Source organism: Macaca thibetana, chromosome 13, assembly GCF_024542745.1.
Source record: "Macaca thibetana thibetana isolate TM-01 chromosome 13, ASM2454274v1, whole genome shotgun sequence".
Taxonomy (NCBI): domain Eukaryota; kingdom Metazoa; phylum Chordata; class Mammalia; order Primates; family Cercopithecidae; genus Macaca; species Macaca thibetana.
Genome location: NC_065590.1, coordinates 74,972,599 through 74,994,845, shown reverse-complemented (window position 1 = coordinate 74,994,845; position 22,247 = coordinate 74,972,599). Strand labels below are relative to the sequence as shown.

The following is a 22,247-nucleotide window of genomic DNA, read 5'->3' as shown; positions in this document are numbered from 1 at the left end:
TTTTTGTTTTTTTTAGTAGAGATGGGGTTTTACCATGTTGGCCAAGCTGGTCTCGGACTCCTGACGTCAAGTGATCTGCCTGCCTTGGCCTCCCAAAGTGTTGGGATTACAGGCGTGAGCCACTGCGCTCAGCCCACAGTACACCCTTTCAATAATGCTGTTTCAAAAATAATTTTTTAAAACATCTAATTGTAGTTCATAATTTTCGCTCTATTCTCTTTTTTGGTTTTCTTTTGTGGAAACTTCTGTTATGTACATGTTGAACATGTTGGATCTTTGCCTTTCTTATTGTTATTTTCTCTCAAATTCTTATATTCTCTTAATTTACTTTTGATTTTTTTTTTTAACCTTTTATATCTCTTAAAGTATACCTGTATGTTTCCTTGTTTGTATTTATTCTGGGTAAGTCTTCATTTCTAAAGTGATCTTTTTTCTTGTATTATAATTGTCATCTCATTTCTAAGGTTTTCTAATTCTGATTTATGTTCTTGTTTTATATCTTTTGGCTGGTTTTTAAAAAGTAGGTTATGGTTTTTATCTGACGTAGTTTTATCTGTCTGGTGATCTTTTATAATCTGTTTTACAGTCTCTTTTTTTCTTGTATAACTTTTTGTGGGATTTGATCCTCTCTCCTTTTCTGTTGCTCATTTTTATGTGAAGTTAGTTTTCCTGAACTTTAAAATTAGGAATGGTTTAGGGTAGTGTGTACAGATTCATGGGTCTAGAGCTCCATCTTCTGATGATTTTGTAAAAGAAGAAAGTTTTTTATTCTGGCCCTGTTCCTCTCTGCCATTTTTACCTTTTTTTCTTTTTTTTTTTTTTTTGAGACAGGGTCTCACTCTGTTGCCAGGCTGGAATGAGTGCAATGGCATGATCTTGGCTCACTGCAACCTCCGCCTCCCCAGTAGCTGGGACTACAGATGCATGCCACCATGCCCAGCTAATTTTTGAATTTTTTGGTAGAAACAGGATTTCACTATGTTGGCCAGGCTGGTCTCAAACTTCTGACCTCAGGTGATCCGCTTGTCTTGTGAGCCACTCTGCCCAGCATTTTTTTTTTTTTTTTTTTAAGAGACAGAGTCCTGCCCTGTTACCCAGGCTGGAGTGAGTGGTACAGATATAGCTCACTGCAGTCTCAAATGTCTGGGCTCAAGTGATCCTCCTAACTCAACCTTCCCAGTAGCTGGGATTACAGGTACACGCCACCATGCCCAGATGAGCTTTTAAAATTTTTTTGTAGAAACTGAGTCTTGGTGTGTTGCCTAGGCTGGTCTTGAACTCTTGGCCTTAAGCACTCCTACTGCCTTGGCCTCCCAAAGTGTTGGGATTACAGGCATGAGCCGCTATGCCTGGCCCTGCCTTCCGTTTTTATCTGAACCTCTTCTATCCTTTGTCTGAACTGTACTACTCAGTTTGGATTTTCTTGCCATTGTTTCTTTTTTATATGGGGCTTTTTTCTAGAGGGCAGCTTTGCCTGGTTACTTTTGAGAACTCATAGGACTCAGACTATTCCAGCCCTTAATGCAGACCCAGTATATTTCCCCACTGTTGAAATGTGCAAAACTCCTCCCAGTTTCAGCTGCTTTTCTCCTATTGGCTGTCCTAGATTTCCATTAAGTCTTCTTAGCCGCTTTGGGGTTTTTAGGTCAGTCAGATGTGCTGTTGCTTCCTGCTGCACAGATTGTGTTACCTTGAAGGTCTCATAGCTTGTATTTGGGTTTTCATAGGAGTACTGGGTTACCTAGTTTTTTGTGGATATTGTCCATAGATTTTCAGTTTTGCTGTTTTACCTTCTTTGTTTTAATGGAAATATTTGAGGCAGTTCAAAAACTGCCACCACTGCTGCCACCTTGCAAGAGTCCAACGTAATTTTTAGTTTTCTTAGTTTTACATTATCTAAATATGCCATAATTTATTTCATAAGTCCCTTAGTGAATATTTAGATTATCTTCTATTTTTCCTATATTAACAGGTCTGGGATAAACTTTTTTTTTTTGAGACATAGTCTCACACTGTTGCCTGGGCTAGAGTGCAATGGCATGATCTTGGCTCACTGCAACCTCTGCCTCCCAAGTTCAAGCAATTCTCCTGCCTCAGCCTCCCAAGTAGATAAAAACTAGAAAGAAGCTATCTGTGAAACTGCTTTGTGATATGTAGATTCATCTCACAGAGTTAAAACCTTTTTATTGATTCAGCAGGTTGGAATCTCTCATTTTGTAGACTCTGCAAAGCGACAGCTGGGATTACAGATATCCGCCACCATGCCCCACGTCTAGCTAATTTTTTGTATTTTTAGTAGAGACAGGGTTTCACTGTGATGGCCAGGCTGGTCCCGAACTCCTGATCTCGTGATCTGCCCGCCTCGGCCTCCCAAAGTGCTGGGATTATAGGCATGAGCCACCGTGCCCAGCCTGGGATAAACATTCTTATGGGATAAGCTTTGTAAATATCCATGATTATTTCTTAAGATTAGTTTTTAGAAGTTTTTATAAATCAGAAAATACTCACTTTTTTTATGGCTTTTGATGCAGATTCCCAAATTGCCTTCTAGAATGCCTTTTAGAACTACACACTTTGAGTCTTATGGTTCATTTTCAACCATTCTTTCCTTTATTTTATTTTTTTAGATTAATTTTTTAAAATATGGAATGCTTCATGAGTTTGCATGTCATCTTTGCACAGAGGCCATGCTAATCTTACCTGTATTGTTCCAATTTGAGTATATGTGCTGCCAAAGTGACCACTTAACAATTCTTTTAATTGTATTAATGACGTTGGATGGCTTATAAACACAAAGAATGTAGTCATCAGCTCAGAACTTGGCATCTAAAAACCACACCTATGAAGTCCCTGGTTAAGAGCCAGGAATTTAATAACACAAACTTTTGAGCTACTAAAAGTTAATGTCACAAAAGCCATAGATTAATGCATGCACTGTGATTATAGGAGACTTTTCAAGTTCATACTCTGAAAATAGTTTCCTTATTTTAATTACTTTGATTTCCATATCAGACTAAAAGAGGATATGGCATCTTTAATACTTATGTAGTGACAACTGTGAATGGTAGTGGCAAAGGAAAAGGGAAAAATCAAAGATGACTTGATTTCAAGACATGGCTTGTCTGAGCTAAAAGTAATAAACTAGAAGTCAAATTCAAGGAATATAGGTATTTTCTCTGTCTCGTGATTGACAGTAACTCTTACTATTTTTCTGTATTTAGTATTTCAAGTCATAGATTCAGATGCATTGTAATTAAACAATTTGGCCAATTTATTTGCAGTTTATGTTTTGTAAGAATTTTTTTTGATTTTTGAAAATCTGTGTTTATTTAGAAACCAAAATGGGGTGTCTGCTGGACATTTTATTTACTTTTATTTACTCTATTTTTTTGAGACCGAGTCTGGCTCTGTTGCCCAGCCTGGAGTGTAGTGGCATGATCTTGGCTCACTGCAACTTCTGCCTCATGGGCCCAAGCCATCCTCACACCTCAGCCTCCCAAGCAGCTGTGACTATAGGCATACACTACCACACCCGGCTAATTTTTGTATTTTTTGTAGAGATGGGGTTTTGCCATGTTGTCCAGTCAGGTCTCAAACTCCTGAGCTCAAGCGATCCATCTGCCTCACCCTCCCAAAGTGCTGGGATTACAGGCATGAGCTACCATGCCTGGCCATCTATGATATATATATATATATTTTTTAAGTTTTTATTAGGCAAGCCGGGCGCGGTGGCTCACGCCTGTAATCCCAGCACTTTGGGAGGCCGAGGCGGGCGGATCACAAGGTCAGGAGATCGAGACCACGGTGAAACCCCGTCTCTACTAAAAATACAAAAAATTAGCCGGGCGCGGTTGTGGGCGCCTGTAGTCCCAGCTACTCGGGAGGCTGAGGCAGGAGAATGGCGTGAACCCGGGAGGCGGAGCTTGCAGTGAGCCGAGATCGCGCCACTGCACTCCAGCCTGGGCGACAGAGCGAGACTCCGTCTCAAAAAAAAAAAAAAAAAAAAAAGTTTTTATTAGGCAAATAGTACCCAATTGTTAAGAAAATAAAAACTTGTAACTAAGTCATAAAAAAAGAGAGTAAATATCCTTAATAATCCTGCCATCTAGAGATAAATACTGTTATCCTTGATATTTGTCTCTGTCCTTCTGTTTCTTTAACTTTTATTTTTCTTTATTTATGTCTTATTTTACTTTTTATTTATTGAGACAGGGTCTTGCTCTGTCACCCAGGCTAGAGTGCAGGGGCACAGTCATGGCTCACTGCAGCCTCAACCCTCTAGGCTCAAGCAGTCTTTCTGCCTCAGCCTTCCTCGTAACTGGGACTGCATATGTGTGCCTGGTTAATTTATTTTTTATAACGATAGGGTCTTGCTATATGGTCCAGGCTGGTCTCAAACTCTTCCTTAAGCAGTCTAACCTAGGTGCCCATCAATCCTAGGCGTTATTGGGCATCTAGGTTGATGCCATGCCTTTGCTATTGTGAATAGTGCTGTGATGAACATCCAAGTACATGTGTCTTTTTGGTAGAAAGATTTATTTTCTTTTGGATATATACCCAGTTATGGGATTGCTGGGTCAAATAGTAGTTCTGTTTTAAGTTCTTTGAGAAAAGCCACTGCTTTTTAGAGTGGCCGAACTGATTTACATCCCCACCAACGGTGTATAAACATTCCCTTTTCTCTGCAGCTTCACCAGCATCTGTTGTTTTTTTGTTTTGTTTTGTTTTGTTTTTTTAATAATAACCATTCTGGCCGGGCGCAGTGGCTCATGCCTGTAATCCCAGCACTTTGGGAGGCTGAGGCGGGTGGATCACCTGAGGTCAGGAGTTCAAGACCAGCCTGGCCAACATAGCGAAATCCTCTCTGTACTAAAAATACAAAAATTAGCCAGGCATGGTGTCATGGGTCTATAATCCCAGCTACTTGGGAGGCTGAGGCAGGAGAATTGCTTGAACCCGGGAGGTGGAGGTTGCTGTGAGCTGACATTGTGCCACTGCACTCCAGCCTGGGCAAGAGAGCAAGACTCTGTCTCAAGAAAACAAAAAATAATAGTAATAATAATAGCCATTCTGACTAGTGTGGGATGGTATCTCATTGTGGTTTTGATTTGCATTTCTCTGCTGATTAGTGATGATGAGCATTTTTTTCATGTTTCTTGGCCACTTGTATGACTTCTTTGGAGAAGTATCTGTTCGTGTTTTTTTCCCATTTTTTAATGAGGTTATTTGTTTTTTGCTTGTTCAATTTTTAAGTTCTGTATAGATTCTGATATCAGACCTTTGTCTGATGCATAGTTTGCGAATGTTTTCTCCCATTCTATAGGTGTTTCTTGGTTGTCTTGCAGGTTTCTTATAGTTTGAGGTCTATTTTTTTTTGAGACGAAGTCTAGCTCTATCGCCCAGGCTGGAGTGCAGTGGCGCGATCTCAGCGCACTGCAACCTCTGCCTCCTGGGTTCAAGTGATTCTTCTGCTTCAGCCTCTCAAGTAGCTGAAACTACAGGTGTTTGCCACCATGCCCGGCTAATTTTTTTTTTTTTCTCATTTTAGTAGAAACGGTTTCGCCACGTTGGTCAGATTGGTCTTGAACTCCTGACCTCAGGTGATCTGCCAACCTTGGCCTCCCAAAGTGCTGGGATTACAAACATGAGCCATAGCAACCGGCCGAGGTCTTAAATTGAAATCTTTAATCCATCTTGAGTTAATCTTTTTATATGGTAAAAAGTTAAGGTCCAGCTTCATTCTGCATATGGCTAGCCAGCTATCCTGGTACCATTTATTGAATAGGTAGTCCTTTCCCCACTGCCTACTTTTGTTGACTTTGTCAAAGATCAGATGGCTGGAGGTATATGGCTTTATTTCTGGGTTCTCTATTCTGTTCCATTGGTCTATGTGTTTTGTCTTTTTACCAGTACCATGCTGTTTTGGTTACTGTAGCCTTATAGTTTGAATTCAGGTAATGCAATGCTTCTGGCTTTGTTCTTTCTGCTTAGAATTGCTTTGGCTATTTGGGCTCTTTTTTGGTTCCATATGTATTTTGAAATAGTTTTTTCTAGTTATATGAAAAATGACATTGGTAGTTTGATAGTAATAGCATTGAATCCTAGATTGTTTTGGGCAGTATGGCCATTTTAATGATACTGATCTTCCAAACCATGAGCATGGAATGTTGTTCCATTTGTTTGTGTCATTTGTGATTTCTTTGAACAGTGTTTCATAGTTCTCCTTGTAGAGATCTTTCACCTCCTTGGTTAGATGTATTTCTAGGTATTTTATTTCTGTTGTGGATATTGTAAATGGGGTTGAATTCTTTTTTTTTTTTTTCTTGATACAAGGTCCCTCTTTGTCACCCAGGCTGGAGTGCAGTGGTGCAGCCACTGCATCCTCAACCTCTCAGGTTCAATCAATCCTCCCACCTCAGCCTCCTGAGTAGCTGAGTAGCTGACACTACAGATGTGTGCCACCACACCCAGCTAATTTTTTTAAATTTTTGTAGAGATGGGGTTTCACCATGTTTCTCTGGCTGGGGGAGTGTGTGTATGTTTGTGTGTGTGTGTGCGCGCGTGCGCAAATAGGATCATTTGCTGTACCTACTATTGTATTATCTACTTTAAACACATAATTTATGGACCAGGCATGGTGGCTCACGCCTGTAATCCCAGCACTTTGGGAGGCTGAGGCAGGAGGATCACTTGAACCTAGGAGTTCGAGACCAGCTTGGGCAACATGGTGAGACCTCATCTCTACAAAGAAAACAAAAAAACAAAACCAAACAAACCCATAATTTATGGTAAACACTTTTTCAAGTTAACGAATATACTTCTTACTCCCATTGTAATGCCTGGTGCTCTCTATCCCTTAGAAGCCTTGATATCATCTTTGATGAATCAATCTCCCTCATCCTTTACTTCCAGCTGGGTATCAAGTCCTTCCATTTCTGCCCCTGGAATATGATATATCTGTCTGTCCCTCTCTGATCCCACTATTTTTGTCCTGGCTCAGCTCTCCTCATTTGTTTTGTTTTGTTTTGTGTTTTGTTTTGTTTTGTTTGAGACAGAGGCTTGTTCTGTCTCCCAGGCTGGAGTGCAGTGGCATGATCTGTGCTCCCTGCAATGTCTGCCTCCTGGGTTCAAGTGATTCTCCTGCCTCAGCCTCCTGAGTAGCTGGGATTACAGATGCATGCCACTGTGCCCAGCTAATTTTTGTATTTTTAGTAGAATCGGGGTCTCACCATGTTGGCCAGGCTGGTCTTGAACTCCTGACCTCAGGTGATCCGCCTGCCTTGGCCTCCCAAAGTGCTGGGATTACAAACATGAGCCACCGTGCTTGGCAGCTCTCATCATTTCTAATCTAGATTGTTGCAGTTTTTTTCCTACCTGATTACTAGTCATCTATACCTACAATTTTTCTGAACTCTGATTATTCTGTTAGGTTGCTGATGTTAAATCAAAATTCCTTATCATTTTAGAGTCCTCTGGTAGCCTCTTTTTAACCTTATTACCTACCTATCATGTTTCTTCCTTCCTTCTTCCCTTCTTCTCTTCCCAGGCTGGGAGTGCAATGGCGTAATCTCGGCTCACTGCAACCTCTGCCTCCCAGGTTCAAGCAATTCTCCTGCCTCAGCCCCCCTAGTAGCTGGGATTATAAGCATGTGCCACCATAGCCAGCTAATTTTTGTATTTTTAGTAGAGACGGGAGTTTCACCATGTTGGTCAGGCTGGTCTCGAACTCCTGAACTCGGGTGATCCACCCACCTCACCCTCCCAAAGTGCTGGGATTACAAGCGTGAGCCACTGCGCCCAGCCCCTTCCTCTGTTTCTCCCTCTCTTCTTTCCTTCCTGTCTTCCTTGTCTCCATCTCTTCTCTCTCCCTCCTCCTTCTTCTGCCCCCTGAAATACTTGGACTTCTTTTTTTTCTTTTTCAAGATAGGATATCACTCTGTCACTCAGGCTGGAGTGGAATGGTGCGATCTTGGCTCACTGCAACCTCAGCCTCCTGGGTTCAAGCAATTCTCCTGCCTTGGTCTCCCAAGTAGCTGGGATTACAGGCACATGCCACTATGCCTGGCTAATTTTTTGTATTTTTAGTGGAGACGGGGCTTCACCATGTTGGCCAGGCTGGTTTCGAACTCCTGACCTCAGGTAATCCACCCGCCTCGGCCTCCCAAAGCGCTGGGATTACAGATGTGAGCCCCTGCGCCCAGCCAGGACTTCTTTATATATTAGTATTACTGCTTATTCTTACCAAGTATGCCATATATTTTCATTGCTTTTCTCTTAGTGTGAAATGCCTCTCTACTTTTTGAAATTCCATTTAATTACTGACCCTAGATTAAATGCCATCTTCTTTTGAAGCCCTCTTCAATTGAAATTAATACCTACCTTTTCGGCTCTTACAATTTATTTTTTGTATGCTTCATTTATATTCTTCCTTGTATTATAACATGCCTATCTTATTCCTACATGGATTTTTCTTTTTTTGTATTTTAAAGATTCTCAAAGTATTTAACTCATTGCAATGATAATCACCAGCAAGTAGTCTTTAAGAAATATTAACATTAAGCTTTTTCTTTCAAAGAAAATGCCAGGAACTTACCAAATCATAAATAAAATGTTTTATCTAATGAAATTTTCATTAGTATAATTCTAAGCAATCTCTTTCTTATGATTTTGCCCCTTTTAGGCTGGATCAGTGCATGTAAGAATTCGACGAGATGCTAATGAACAAATGGTTCTTGCTCATGTGACCAACAGGCTGTACACTCTAGTGTCTACTCTGACTGTTCAAATTTTCAAGGATGACTGGATTAGGCCTGCCTTATTGTCTGGGCCTGTGGCAGCCAATGTCCTAAACTTTACAGATCATCACATAATCCCAATGCCTCTTTTAAAGGGTGCTGATGATTTGAACCCAGTTACATCAACTCCAGCTAAACCTAGTAGTCCACCTCCAGAATTTTCATTTAACACTCCTGGGAAAAATGTGAACCCAGTTATTCTTCTAAACACACAAACAAGGCCTTATGGTTTTGGTCTCAATCATGGACATACACCTTACAGCAACATGCTTAATCAAGGACTTGGAGTTCCAGGAATTGGAGCAACTCAAGGATTGAGGACTGGTTTTACAAATATACCAAGTAGATATGGAACTAATAATAGAATTGGACAACCAAGACCATGATGGACTCTAACTTATTTTTATGAGGAATATTGACTCCTTGGCTTCCAATTTATTTAGTAATCCAACTTTGCATTGACTGTTTAATCATTTACTCTAAATGTTAGATAATAGTAAGCTTGTTCACATTTCATGAAACCTATGAAATTATATTTTTGTAAAATGTATTTGTGACAGTGAAATCCTCGTAAATGTTAAAGGCTTTAAATAGGCTTCCTTTAGAAAATGTGTTTCTTTAAATTTGGATTTTGGTATCTTTGGTTTTGTAGTTGACTGCAGTGTGATGTGACCTTACCTTTATAAGAGCCACTTGATGGAGTGGATCTGTCACATTACTAAGATGTGATATTTCTTTTTTTTCCGAGACGGAGTCTTGCTCTGCCACTGTGCCTGGCCAATACATTATTATCAACTTAAGGCTGTACTTTATTAAGGTTTCCTTAGTTTTTGTTTTGTTTTGTTTTTTGAGATGGAGTCTCACTCTGTCACCCAGGCTGGAATGCAGTGGTGTGATCTCGGCTCACTGCAACCTCTGCCTCCAGGTTTCAAGTGATTCTCCTGCCTCAGCCTCCCGAGTAGCTGGGATTACAGGCACCTGCCACCACGCCCAGCTAATTTTTGTATTTTTGGTAAAGATGGGGGATTTCACCATGTTGGCCAGGCTGGTCTCAAACTCCCGACCTCATGATCCACCCACCTTAGCCTCCCAAAGTGCTGGGATTAGGTGTGAGCCACTGCGCCTGGCTGATATTTTCTTCAGTGAAATTTATAAACATGCTTCTTGACTAATACACATTTTGGGAAAGGAAAAAATGTCTGTTCAAAAAGTAAAAGTCTCTTTTATAGCTTTTCCAAATTTAATTGCTACATTTTTCTTTGATGTTCTCCTGAATTATGTCTTACAAACTAAAAGCAAACATTTTTAGCAGCAATTTTGGAATACATTCTATCTAGCACAATTTGAATTTTTAATTATCAAGATTTTTGTTAAAGTTTCTCTCCTTTAAAAATTTTAGTACATTTGTAAATAGTCCATGGTTCTAGGTGTTTTATTTTGATTAAGTGACTACCCAACTTTTGGTGATATGCAGTGAAAGAATCCCAGTCTTCTATGTTACATTTAATCAAATACTGACATAATGAATTTATCTTTTCTGACGCATTTTCATTCATTGGCTTTTTAATTTCTTATTTTATTAACAAAATATATCAAATATATTACCAAAACACATAGAGTTCCATACATAATATGGAATTTGATGTCTTTTCAAGTTGCACAAAGAATTTGAGCAAATATAATTTTACCAAAGCATAATGGACCTTAGATTATAGAATACGGCATTGTTTTTTTTTGTTGTTTTTGTTTTTGTTTTTGTTTTTGTTTTGAGACGGAGTCTCGCTCTGTCGCCCAGGCTGGAGTACAGTGGCCGGATCTCAGCTCACTGCAAGCTCCGCCTCCCAGGTTCACGCCATTCTCCTGCCTCAGCCTCCCGAGTAGCTGGGACTACAGGCGCCCGCCACCTCGCCCGGCTAATTTTTTTGTATTTTTTAGTAGAGACGGGGTTTCACTGTGCTAGCCAGGATGGTCTCGATCTCCTGACCTCGTGATCCGCCCGTCTCGGCCTCCCAAAGTGCTGGGATTACAGGCGTGAGCCACCGCGCCCAGCCGAATACAGCATTGTTAGGTCTGCAGTGGATAGTTTTTTTTTGTTTTACTTTGTCAAAAATGGGAAATTGTTAACTGTGATGAAGTGTGAGAATTACATAGATTATGTTATTTTTTAGTTGTTTTCCAAATGCAGAGTTTAAGGACTTTCTAACATGGCTAGTATTACTTCCAAAAAGTGTAACAAGCAGCAGTCACACATGACCTAGAAGGGTTTTTTATTGTTTTATTTTATTATGCATTCTGTAACATTTTTAAAAAGGGATTTTGAGAATGGACTCAACTTTCCTGGAATCCCGTGCTCCTGGAGATTTATGACTTTCCCAGCCATCAGCCAGCTATCTAGAGAAGATTTTTGTTTTTCTAGAATTTGCAACAGTTTCTTCAGTCAACTCATTCACTTTCAAATAGGAGCAGCACTTTGAAATCCTTTTTCTTCACTGTGGATTAAAAACATCCAAGAAGCCATCTCTGTCAAGCAGAATTGTCATCTGTGGTAATAAGTGACCATGTCCTAAATACCTTTTTCTTAGTGAGGAGTTGATCATTGTCTTTGACATCTGCAACCCTGTTCAGGCATGTGACCTGCTGAAGAAATACAGCCTACGCTACCTTGACTACTGGGGAAAATGATACTTTGTAAAATGTAATAAGGCAACCTGTTCCCTGGCCTTTGTCTTATGTTTTCCAACTATTACTGTATCTGTTGTTGGTCTGCTATTACAGGATGATTCTTCTTCCTTCATTGATCTCAGCTAAATGTGAATTAGGGTCATGCATGAAATCTGAACTGCCATGTCCTGAGTTAAGAGGTATGTGCTGCCACTCCATGCATGTCTTCCCCATCCCCATAGGATTTTAAAGTGTTTAGGTACCAAACACAGTTCTGTGTGAGGTTTTATGCCTACTTCCTCAACACCAATTCAGAGGCAACACCTGTGCATCTGTCCCACCAAAGGTGCTTTAATACCTACCTTCACTATTTGAGAAAGGACACTCACAGTTGCCTGTGAGTTATGAAAGAATTGGCCCTACTTCCTGAATGTAAGATGTTACAGGGGACATTGGCCCATGCCAATAATCCTAGTAGGAGAGCTAAGACACAAAGAATAGAGAAGCCTTATTTGCCAAGCTCTGACTAACTTCTGGATATGAAAATAAGGAACGTGCCCAGCATAGGCATATAGGCAGCAGCCTTACTAGTAAATCTTGCCACAGAATCATTTGAAACTAGACAGAGAAAGAAGTTCAATTTAAATATTTGTCCCATTGTTTGTGATTAAGATGTAAGCTCCGTGGAGTGTAATTAACCCTGCTTTATGAAGTCACCATATTTATAATGGGAAAAACATTGCCTAGGAGGCAAGAGATCTGAATTCCAGTTCTGATGCTGCCACTGTGTAAGGAAGTAGTTTTATAACCCACGGGCAAATCATCTGAGCTTTCTCATCTGTAAAGTTAGGGAGAGGAATTAATTAGTTGATCTGTAAACTATCAGCTTCAAAACGTTATGGCTCAATCTGTAGAATATATGCCCAATTGCTAAACAGATGTTGTGCCCAGAATTTTATCTAGTGACTACCTCAACATACAGGCCAAGTGTTACCTACACCAACACCCAAGCCATTAATTTGAGGTGCCGTGAGAATAGGCGAACCGCAGCCTAACACCATTTAGGTTTTTGTGTTTTTTTCAGGCTTGCCTCTACTTAAATATATTTAGATTAGAGAGTTTTCTTAGACTTCTTTCTTTGCAAGGAAGGGTTATTTGGGGAAGTGTTGGAAAAAAGATTAGGGCAGGGTACCCTTAGTTTATATAGGGTACAAAAGTATGGGAAACATTTTCCCTTTCTTCTTTAATCTCTGAAGTCATGTTTGGAATTACATATAATGTAGCAGGTACTGGAGAGGACCTGAATTTCAAGCCTCTGATTTAGCTGTTTGTAAACTGCCAAGTTTTGCTTGACTGAAGAATGCTGATCTTTTTTGGGAGTCTAATCTCCTTCTAATATCAGAAAGTGCTTTTTACATTCCAGATTGTTTGAATTAAACTGTTTGGATTAAAGAACATATATGGAGTTTCCTCTCTGATTTTAAATAATCTTTGTTTCTTTATTCAGTAGCTATTTATTAATAATTTAATCATCTCATATTCAACAAATATTTATTGAGACTATTGTTGAGAATCTGTTACATGCCAGGCATTATAGTAAGTTAATATGCATTCAGTACACCAGTTGGTGTGACCCAGACCAAAGGTAACACAAAGATGAACGAGAATTCCTTCAAGGAGCCAATAATCCTAGTAGGAGAGCTAAGACACAAAACTGTTGCATGTTTTTAATCATCGAATTAAACTTCTTTCCGCTTCCTTATCTTCTTTGGCATCCTTTTGCAAGATTTTTTAACCACCAGGCTTAAAGTAATGAGGTCCCAGAGCACTTACTGGCTTCAAGTGCCTTTATTTAAGCAGTTACTAGTTTAAAAGCACCTTTAATAACACTGAGATCATCATCATCAAATTGCCACCCAACAAGCCTAGCTTCTTGCAGAAAAGTTAACTTGGATAACACATGGCTAAGTTTTCTGACTAATGCTGCATCAGGTAGAAATTCTTTAGTACTGAAGTCAAAAAACACTAATTGCTTAAGATTCTCAAATGCACCCATGAAGGCTAGCCATCCATCACTGCTCACACAATTTCCTGCCAAATTCAACTGCTGGAAGTTCTTCAGAGGGTTCTTTCCAAAAAATCCACCTGGGTAAAGAAATAAGTATATTAGTTGGAAGAAAAATTTTTTTAAAAAAAAAGAGAAATAGGTTCTACATTTATTTTACATACTTTTTTTTCCACTTTGAAATGGTCATGTTTGAACTAGTGCTTTGCCTCAGAAACAAATTATTAATATAATTCTCTATAGCTAGGGCAGTGATTGTGAATATGGTCTATTATATTTACAAATTATATTTTTCCTAGAGTATAAGGGAATCTGATAAATAGTGATTCATAGTGAGGTAGCAACAATATATAAGTGAATTACATTTTTTTTCCTTTTCCTTATTCCTAGGAAAGGGAAGTTTGCTTTAAAATTGATGTGTGAGAGATGCAATTAAATATTCAGTACTTGTTTTCAGAACTGGAGTCAATCTTTGGCAATATTAGGTCGTTTCCTCTTCTGAAGCAGTAAATACTACCTAACTGTTGTTTCTTTGGGTATGTTCCTAACTGTAAACTTGAGTAAGTGAGCCTCCTTCAGTATCTAAAGATTTGGGTGTTTTCGTTTATCTGTTTATATGTAAACCTCCCGAGCCTCTTCAGGAAGTTCCTCCATTCCTTACAGAATAGGGCACCTAAAGTATTTCCTACAGAGGGTAGGTGGATATTCTGTCTTTCTGATATACAAAGAATGCATACACACACACACACACACACACATATATCTCCTTTGTATGTATATGTGTATGTGTATATACACATACACACAAATAATTTAGTTTCATTCTTTATCCCATGTTACTAGTTTAAGTGGTACTGGAACTCAAGTGAGTCTTGCAATAAGAAAAAACACCTTTCTTTCAGGTCATGTACCATCATGCAGATTGGCCAGTATACAACATTAGGATTTCACAAAGCTAGCTCTGTTAATTATGCATATTAAATTATGCAAAGCGTTAGCCCTACCCACCTACCTGGCCTTCTCTGGATGACTAAGTTCACCTTGAAGTACAGAGTGGACAGTCAGGCAGACTGGACAAGGGAACTCTATTACTTACATGTTTATATTCCAGAGTATCACACACAAATTGCAGAAGATGTATGCCTGGCTTATCGATCTACATTACTCAGCTCCTCTGAGCTCATCTTAGTCTTAGTGTACCTCACCCAACTTTGGAGGGTTAATTTGTTGTATATTAAACTTTTTTCTTTGTGTTTCTTGGGAGATGTGTAATATTAGATAATGTTCCAGAAACTGACCCTTATGGAAATGAAGGTCCATGATTCACTTTGGATTCCAAGTAGGAAAAGAGGTTTTAAAAGTTCCTTTCCATTGTCTCAGTGAGAAGACCACTAAAGAGTTGAAGATGAAGAAGGAAAGGTTCAGTGCCGTACAATCTTAAGGTTAGCAAGCAAAGACTAAAAGCTATCTGCTACCAGTAATGAGGGCTTAATGACAGAAATGGACAGTCTTGTCTGACCAGCTTACGTGGGTGAGGTCAACCTAGTTATGCACTGAAACTGTACCTTTACCCACTTTCAGTAAGTGTGTTTACCAGCTCCGTAGTGAGGAGATCTGTGAGTTTCGTGTCTGATGTCACTGCGTGGCCTTTTGTAGTTAGTTCAGTGCAACTAAGTACGTTCTAGTATGTGTCTTTAGTCAATGTCAGCCAATGTTTTCATCACCATCATAAGGTCTTGAGTTTTGAAAGCTCTTCAGGTTCTTCTTTACAGACACCTAAAGTGATTGACCCTGCCTGACCGTGGTCAAGATGCTAGCAGCTAAAGTGGGCAAAGCCAGGTAAGGAGATGATTCACAGGGTTCTGCCTTCATGTCTCTTACCCATGGTCAGTGTCACTGACACCACCTTTGGGCCTTCTTTGCTGCTTTTATTTATTTGAAAAGTGAGACAGAGGCCGGGTGCAGTGGCTCACACATGTAATCCCAGCCCTTTGGGAGGCCAAGGTGGGCGGATCACCTGAGGTCAGGAGTTCGAGATCAGCCTGACCAACATGGAGAAACCCTGTCTCTACTAAAAATACAAAATTAGCCGGGCGTGGTAGTGCATGCCTGTAATCCCAGCTATTTGGGAGGCTGAAGCAGGAGAATCACTTGAACCCAGGAGGCGGAGGTTGCGGTGAGCAGAGATCACACAATTGCACTCCAGCCTGGGTAACAAGAGCGAAGCTCCATTTCAAAAAAAAAAAAGAAAAGAAAAGAAAAGTGAGACAGACTGCTAGTTGTTCCCAAAACTCTCTCTCCTTATTCCTTAGTTACAGGGTTTTATTTGGGCATATGGCCACTCATATCCCAGCCTCCCTTGCTGTTAGGTGTGGCTAAATTTTTGCCAAGGAAGTATAGGCAGAAGTGATGTGTGCAACTTCCATGTCACTTTTCTGCTTTTCCCCTCTTCTGCTAGGTTGAAATGATCACAGAGCAGTGACCTAGCTATGGCCATAAAGCCAAAAATAACACTCTAAGGAATAGAGGAGTTATCTGGACCTGAAAGACTGCACAGAGGAAAACCACCCCACCTGCCTGGACTGCTCATTTCTGGACTGTTAACATGAGAGAGAATCAAGTTCTGCCTTCCGTAAGCCATGGTATAGTTGGGTCTCTGTTATCATAGCTTAGCCTGTGCCCAGCCCAAATACTACATAGGTCCTCGCTTTCCCCTCCTTCCTCCTATGTTCCTTGGAGGGTGGCTTTCTCCCTGCTCTCTCTTCCATCTCATCTTCATGTCCTTTCTGCCTTTGCCCCTCCTCCATATGCTTCCCAGCATGGCATGCACTCAGTCCAAATGCTGGTTGCCAGTTGTGTGTCTATTTAAAGCTCCTTCCCCAAAGATCAACTTTTTTCTCCTTCTCAGCTAGCAGAATATATTTTCACCACCTAAAAGGAATTTAAAAAGAATTTAAAGCCCATTCCACCCTCAGAGGGTGAGCAATTTATACTGGTTATCTACTAAGGTATAAGGATCTTATCATCAATTTAAGAGAGTTTCTTAGATAATTATTAGAATTATTAGTGCAGGAACCAAGAACAAACAATATTTGTCATAAGCCAAGGGCATGCCTTTTGTTCATTTAATCTGCAGTGCTTATGTTATGAGGAGCAGAATAGATCCGAGAGAAACAGAATCTATGACATTTAGAGCCATAGGCTGTATGTGGGCTGTGTAGAGTGCAAATGGCTTGATTAGAATTCCAGGAGAAATCTCAAATGCCCTGGGTAGAAGGCTTCTGATTCTTGGGGGTTCCTGTATCCCAAACACAACTGTCGTTTGTATTGTCCTGTGGCTCACCTGAACCAGTACCAGAGCTCTCACTGTTTATTCATTCAGCACCATCTTTAGTGCTACTATGTGCCGCGGATTATGCTGGGTGCTGAGGATATGTGCAAACGACAGACGTGGTCCCTGTCTCATTGGGCTTACAAAACAGTGTGAAGACATGCATTATCAAGTAATTAGATGGCTGGTGGTACTATGGTAGGTCAGGGTACCCTGGGAGCACACAAAAGCAATAGGCTTTCCCACTCCACTTTGTTCCCAGAGCACTTGCAACTGGGCTTATATGCTCCAGGAGGAAGACTGGAGGATTCTTAGGAGAAATGGAACTGCTCCCCAGGAAAAGGCCCTACAAAGAAGGGGCCATTTTGCTTGCCCAATCACCCCCTAGTGAAGTTAGCCTGTCAAAAAATCACTGCCTCCCTTAGACACAGAACTCCCTATCAACTTGTGTCTCACTCTCAAATGTGAAGAGGACAGTATAGGATTACCAGACATTTGACAACAGCCTCCCACAAGGAAGACTGAGACTAAAAGCCAAACAACTCCCAAAGAAATGAGGCACCATAGAAAACGAGAAAAATCAAACTCCAAAGACATAAGTTTTTCAGAGATCCTAAGTTTTTCAGTAGACTGCATCTACTCAACAACAAGACGCTAAGAAAGAGCTTTTGGAAAATAAAATATGATAGTGGGATCTATACAGCAGAATGATTGCGCCCAGGATTTGGGCACTTCTAGAACATGAGCTTCTAGAACATGAACAGGGTCTGTGATGGCTTTTTTTTTTTTTTTTTTTTTTTTTTTTCTTTTTTTGAGACAGGTTCTGGCTCTGTCGCCCAGGCTGGAGTGCAGTGGCACGATCTCAGCTCACTGCAAACTCTACCCCCCTGGCTCAAGTGATCCTCCCAACTCAGCCTCCTGTGTGGCTCGGATTATAAGTATGTGCACTATGCCCAGCTAATTTTTGTATTTTTAGTAGAGACGGGGTTTTACCATGTTGGCCAGGCTGGTTTTGAACTCCTGACCTCAAATGATTCACCCACCTGGGCCTCACAAAGTGCTGGGATTACAGGCATGAGCTCTCTTTTTGAGAACAGGCTGGAGAGCAGAGTTCAGCTTTGAACATCCAAGTTGAAAGATGCCATTTAACAAAGGGTTTTGTTAGAGCGGGTGAAATTGGTTGGGAGTGGTGGCTCATGCCTGTAAGCCCAGCACTTTGGGAGGCCGAAGCAGACAGATCACTTGAGGTCAGGAGTTTGAGACCAGCCTGGCCAACATGATGAAGCCCCGTCTCTACTAAAAATACGAAAATTACCCGGTGTGGCAGCATGGACCCGTAATCCCAGCTACTCAGGAGGCTGAGGCAGGAAAATCACTTGAGACTCAGAGAAGCAGATAGAGAACAGAGAATCCCGGGAAGCAGAGGTTGCAGTGAGCCAAGATCGCGCCACTGCACTCCAGCCTGAAACAAAACAAACAAGCAGGTGAAATAGATACCTGAGCTAGCAATGATTTTTATGTTGTAGTCTCAGATTGCTGATGGGTAAGAAACAAAATTTTAGGAGTCGAGCAAAACATGGCAAAGCTTGGAGATCAAATGCAATCTCTGAGGAAGAAGACCAGATAGTCTAGACCAAGCTTTAAGGAAAACTAGGAACATTTAATATCTGGGTAGAGGAATCGCCATTGAAAAGAAGACTGAGAAGTAGCCAAGGTGGCATGGAGGTCAAGAGAATGTTTTGAAAAGAAGTGAGTGCTCAGTATCAACTCCTGCAGAGGAATCAAGTAAATTAAACACTTCTGAAAGTGTCTATTGAAATTCAGCCACATTGGAGGGTTGTAGAGAGTCATGCAATGAGTAGGAAGTAGGAGATGGTCAGGAAGTGGAGATGTCATAAGGGTACATCAAATTTGTTTTAGAGCTTTTACCTTGAAGGAGAGGAGAGATAGAATGATAACCAAAGAAGGAAGATAGGACTCAGGGAGAGTTTTATTTAAAATGGAAGAGATTTGAGCAACTTTAAAAACTGACAGGAGGGAGCCAGTAACAAGAGGCACAATCAATAAAATGATGTCCCTGAACCGGAGTGAGGGTGAGGCTGGCATCTCAAGCACTGCTAAAGAGACTGTGCTTAGGTAGGAGAAGAGAAACCTACTATCAGCTCCACAGGAGAAGGAGAGAAAAAATAACAATCACATCCTCTGTGAAATAGGAGACGCTGAGTACTGATTGAGGAGAAAAAAGTGTGAAATAGTTTACATAGAGTGTTGAATACAGAAACACAGTAAGATTGCCAGGAAATATTAAGAGAGATTGTGTTTATTCGTTGTTTTTTGTTTGTTTGTTTCAAGACAGAGTTTCACTCTGTATCCCAGGCCGGAGTATAGTAGTGCGATCTCAGCTCACTGAAACCTTCGCCTCCCAGTTTCAAGCAATTCTCCTGCCTCAGCCTCCCGAGTAGCTGGGATTACAGGCATATGCCACCACGCTTGGCTAATTTTTGTATTTTTAGTAGAGACAGGGTTTCATGTGGGCCAGGCTGGTCTTGAACTCCTGACCTTGTGATCCACCCGCCTTGACCTCCCAAAGTGCTGGTATTCCTTCCTTCCTTCTTTCCTTCCTTCCTTCCTTCCTTCCTTCCTTCCTTCCTTTCCTTCATTCCTTCTTTCCTTCCTTTCCTTCCTTCCTCCTTTCCTCCCTCCCTCCCTCCCTTTCTTTTTTTTTGAGACTGGGTGTCACTCTGTCACCCAAGTTGCAATGCAGTGGCATGATCACAGCTCACTGCAACCTCAACTTCCTGAGCTCAACTACCAGCGTATGAAGATTCCAATGTCTCCATATGCTTGCCAACAACACTTGTTATTGTATATCTTTTAATAAAAAATAATAACCATCCCTAGTGGGTCTCAGGTGGTATCTCATTGTACTTTTGGTTTACATTATTACCCTAATGATATTGATTATGTTTTCTGGTATTTACTTTGCAATTTAAATATCTTCCTTGGTGAAACGTCTGTTCAGATTCTTGCCCATTTTACAAATTGGGTTATTTGTATTTTTATCAGTGAGTTGTAAGAGTTTTTTGTTTTGTTTTCTGTGGTTTTTTGTTTTTTTGTTTTTTTTTTTTTTGAGACGAAGTCTCGCTCTGTCGCCCAGGCTGGAGTGCAGTGGTGCGATCTCGGCTCACTGCAACCTCCGCCTCCCAGATTCAAGCCATTCTTCTGCCTCAGCCTCCCGAGTAGCTGGGATTACAGGCATGTGCCACTACGCCTGGCTTATTTTTTTTGTATTTTTAGTAGAGACGGGGTTTCACCACATTGGCCAGGCTGGTCTCGAACTCCTGACCTTGTGATCCACCCGCCTTGACCTCCCAAAGTGCTGGTATTACAGGCATGAGCCAGGGCACCCGGCCAAGAGTTTTTTATATATTCAAGATGGAAGTCCTTTATCAGATAATGTGATTGGCAAATTTTTTTTCACATTCTATAGGTTGTATTTTCTTTCTCTCTCTCTCTCTCTCTTCTCCTTTTTTTTTTTTTTTTTTGAGACTGGGTGTCACTCTGTCACCCAAGCTGCAATGCAGTGGCATGATCACAGCTCACTGCAGCCTCAACTTCCTGAGCTCAAGCCATCCTCCCACCTCAGCCTGCCAGGTAGCTGGGACTGCAGGCGTACATTGCCACACCAAGTTAATTTTTTGGAGATTGAGTTTTGCCATGTTGCTCAGACTGGGCTCGGACTCCTGGGCTCAAGCAATCTGCCCACTTCGTCCTCCCAGAGTGCTGGGAGTACAGGCGTGAGCCACCGCACCCAGCCAGATTTCCTTAGTTTTGACCAAATGTCTTTTTTTCTGTTGCAGGAACTCATCCAGGTTAGCACATTACATTTCATCGTCATGTCTCTTTAGGTTCCTCATGCTTACGACAATTTCTCACAATCACCTTGGTTTTGATTTCCTTGACAGTTTCAAGGAATACTGGTCAGTTTTTTGTATAAGTCCCTCAGTTAGGATTGTTTGATATTTTTATCATCATTAGATGGGGGATATGGATCTTTGGGGAGGAAGATCATAGAGGTAAAGTACTATTTTTGTCATGTCATATCTAGGTACATACTATCAACATGAATTACCACTGTTAATGTTGACCTTGTTCACCTGACCGAGGCAGTGTCAACAGCTTTCTCCACTGTGAAGTTACTATTTTTTGCTGCCTTTTGCAGCATGCCACAAGTTTTGATATACAGCATTTCTTACCATTCACTTCTAAATATTTTCGTTGAAATTTGCCAGCATGAACTTGTATTTATCTCCCAAAGTTTGCAGTTTTTCCTCTGCATCCTGAGTGTAGTTATGAAATTCTAAAAAGGGAAATTTAAGGACAATCCAGGCCTGGAGTTTTGTCAGGAAAGTACACCCCATCTACTGTATTTCATTTCATACCTCACATTCCACATCTCATGTTCTCCCTGCATCTCATTAGGTAGTCTTTCTTTAATTAGACTGTATCTCTCATTATACTCTTCATTTCACCATTGCATCTATCACACATCCATCACTCAAAGTCATTGCCTGAACCGACTCATGCTACTGTGGGCCATGAGAATTTCAGCTGTTAAAGACAAGAATGTTTGCAGGGATGGAAGATGGAGTTGAAACTAGGTAGGAAGGGAAGTCAAAATAGAAAGGGCCTGAAAAATAGGTAGAAGGTAGTGGGATCGACAGACTGGAAGTCCCAGTGAAGTAAAAGAACTGGTGATTAGGAGTGGATAGAAATACAGGAGGTTGTGGTGTGAGAATGGGATATCTGCATTTATTATTTTGCAGGTAGAACAGTTTTAAGTGGCTTATCATAATCTAGTCATTGCATGCTCATAGAATGAATGGATGAAGGAGAATGGAAGGTAAGGTCATTGAAGAGGAAGGTCCATTAGCAGAGCATAATAGCCTCTAGTCCCAGCTACTTGGGTGGCTGAGGAAGGAGGATCCTTTGAGCCCAGAAGTTCAAGGCTAGTGAGCTGTGATCACATCTCTGCACTCCAGCCTGGGCAACAGGGAGACCCTGTCTCGAAAGAAAGAGAGAAAGAGAGGGGGGAGGGAGGGAGGGAGGGCAAGAGCAAGGAAGGAAGGAAGGAGGGAGGGAGGGAGGGAGGGAGGGGGAGGGAGGGAAGGAAGGAAGGAAGGAAGGAAGGAAGGAAGGAAGGAAGGAAGGAAGGAAGGAAGGAAGGAAGGAGAGAGAGAGACAGAAAAAAAGAAAGAAAGAAAAGAAAGAAAAAGAAAAAGAAAGAAAGAAAGAAAAGAAAGAAAGGGAGGGAGGGAGGGAGGGAGGGAGGGAGGAGGGAACATACTGCTTTCATTGTATCCCATAGGTTTTGGTATGTTGTGTTTCCATTTTC

The 22,247-nt window shown here is 41.0% G+C and overlaps 3 protein-coding genes and 1 non-coding gene across 5 annotated transcripts in view; 1 reads left to right on the top strand and 3 right to left on the bottom strand.

Moving 5' to 3' along the window:
• SLC30A6 (solute carrier family 30 member 6) overlaps window positions 1-12,913 on the top strand; it is a 59,279-nt gene extending 46,366 nt beyond the window's left edge. For both annotated transcript variants that reach the window (XM_050754142.1, XM_050754143.1), the window contains one exon: window positions 8,681-12,913. In XM_050754142.1, coding sequence (XP_050610099.1) covers window positions 8,681-9,181 — 501 coding nt within the window. In that variant the 3' untranslated portion in view covers window positions 9,182-12,913. The remainder of the gene's footprint in view (window positions 1-8,680) is intronic.
• The window catches only part of DPY30 (dpy-30 histone methyltransferase complex regulatory subunit), a 937,477-nt gene that overhangs the window by 199,012 nt on the left and 716,218 nt on the right, over window positions 1-22,247 (bottom strand). The gene's annotated exons all lie outside the window — the stretch shown is intronic.
• Window positions 2,638-2,744, bottom strand: LOC126934620 (U6 spliceosomal RNA). Its single transcript, XR_007719071.1, has one exon. It is a non-coding gene; the product is annotated as a U6 spliceosomal RNA (small nuclear RNA).
• NLRC4 (NLR family CARD domain containing 4) overlaps window positions 13,286-22,247 on the bottom strand; it is a 42,217-nt gene continuing 33,255 nt past the window's right edge. The window contains exon 10 of the mRNA XM_050754135.1: window positions 13,286-13,601. Coding sequence (XP_050610092.1) covers window positions 13,309-13,601 — 293 coding nt within the window. The 3' untranslated portion in view covers window positions 13,286-13,308. The remainder of the gene's footprint in view (window positions 13,602-22,247) is intronic.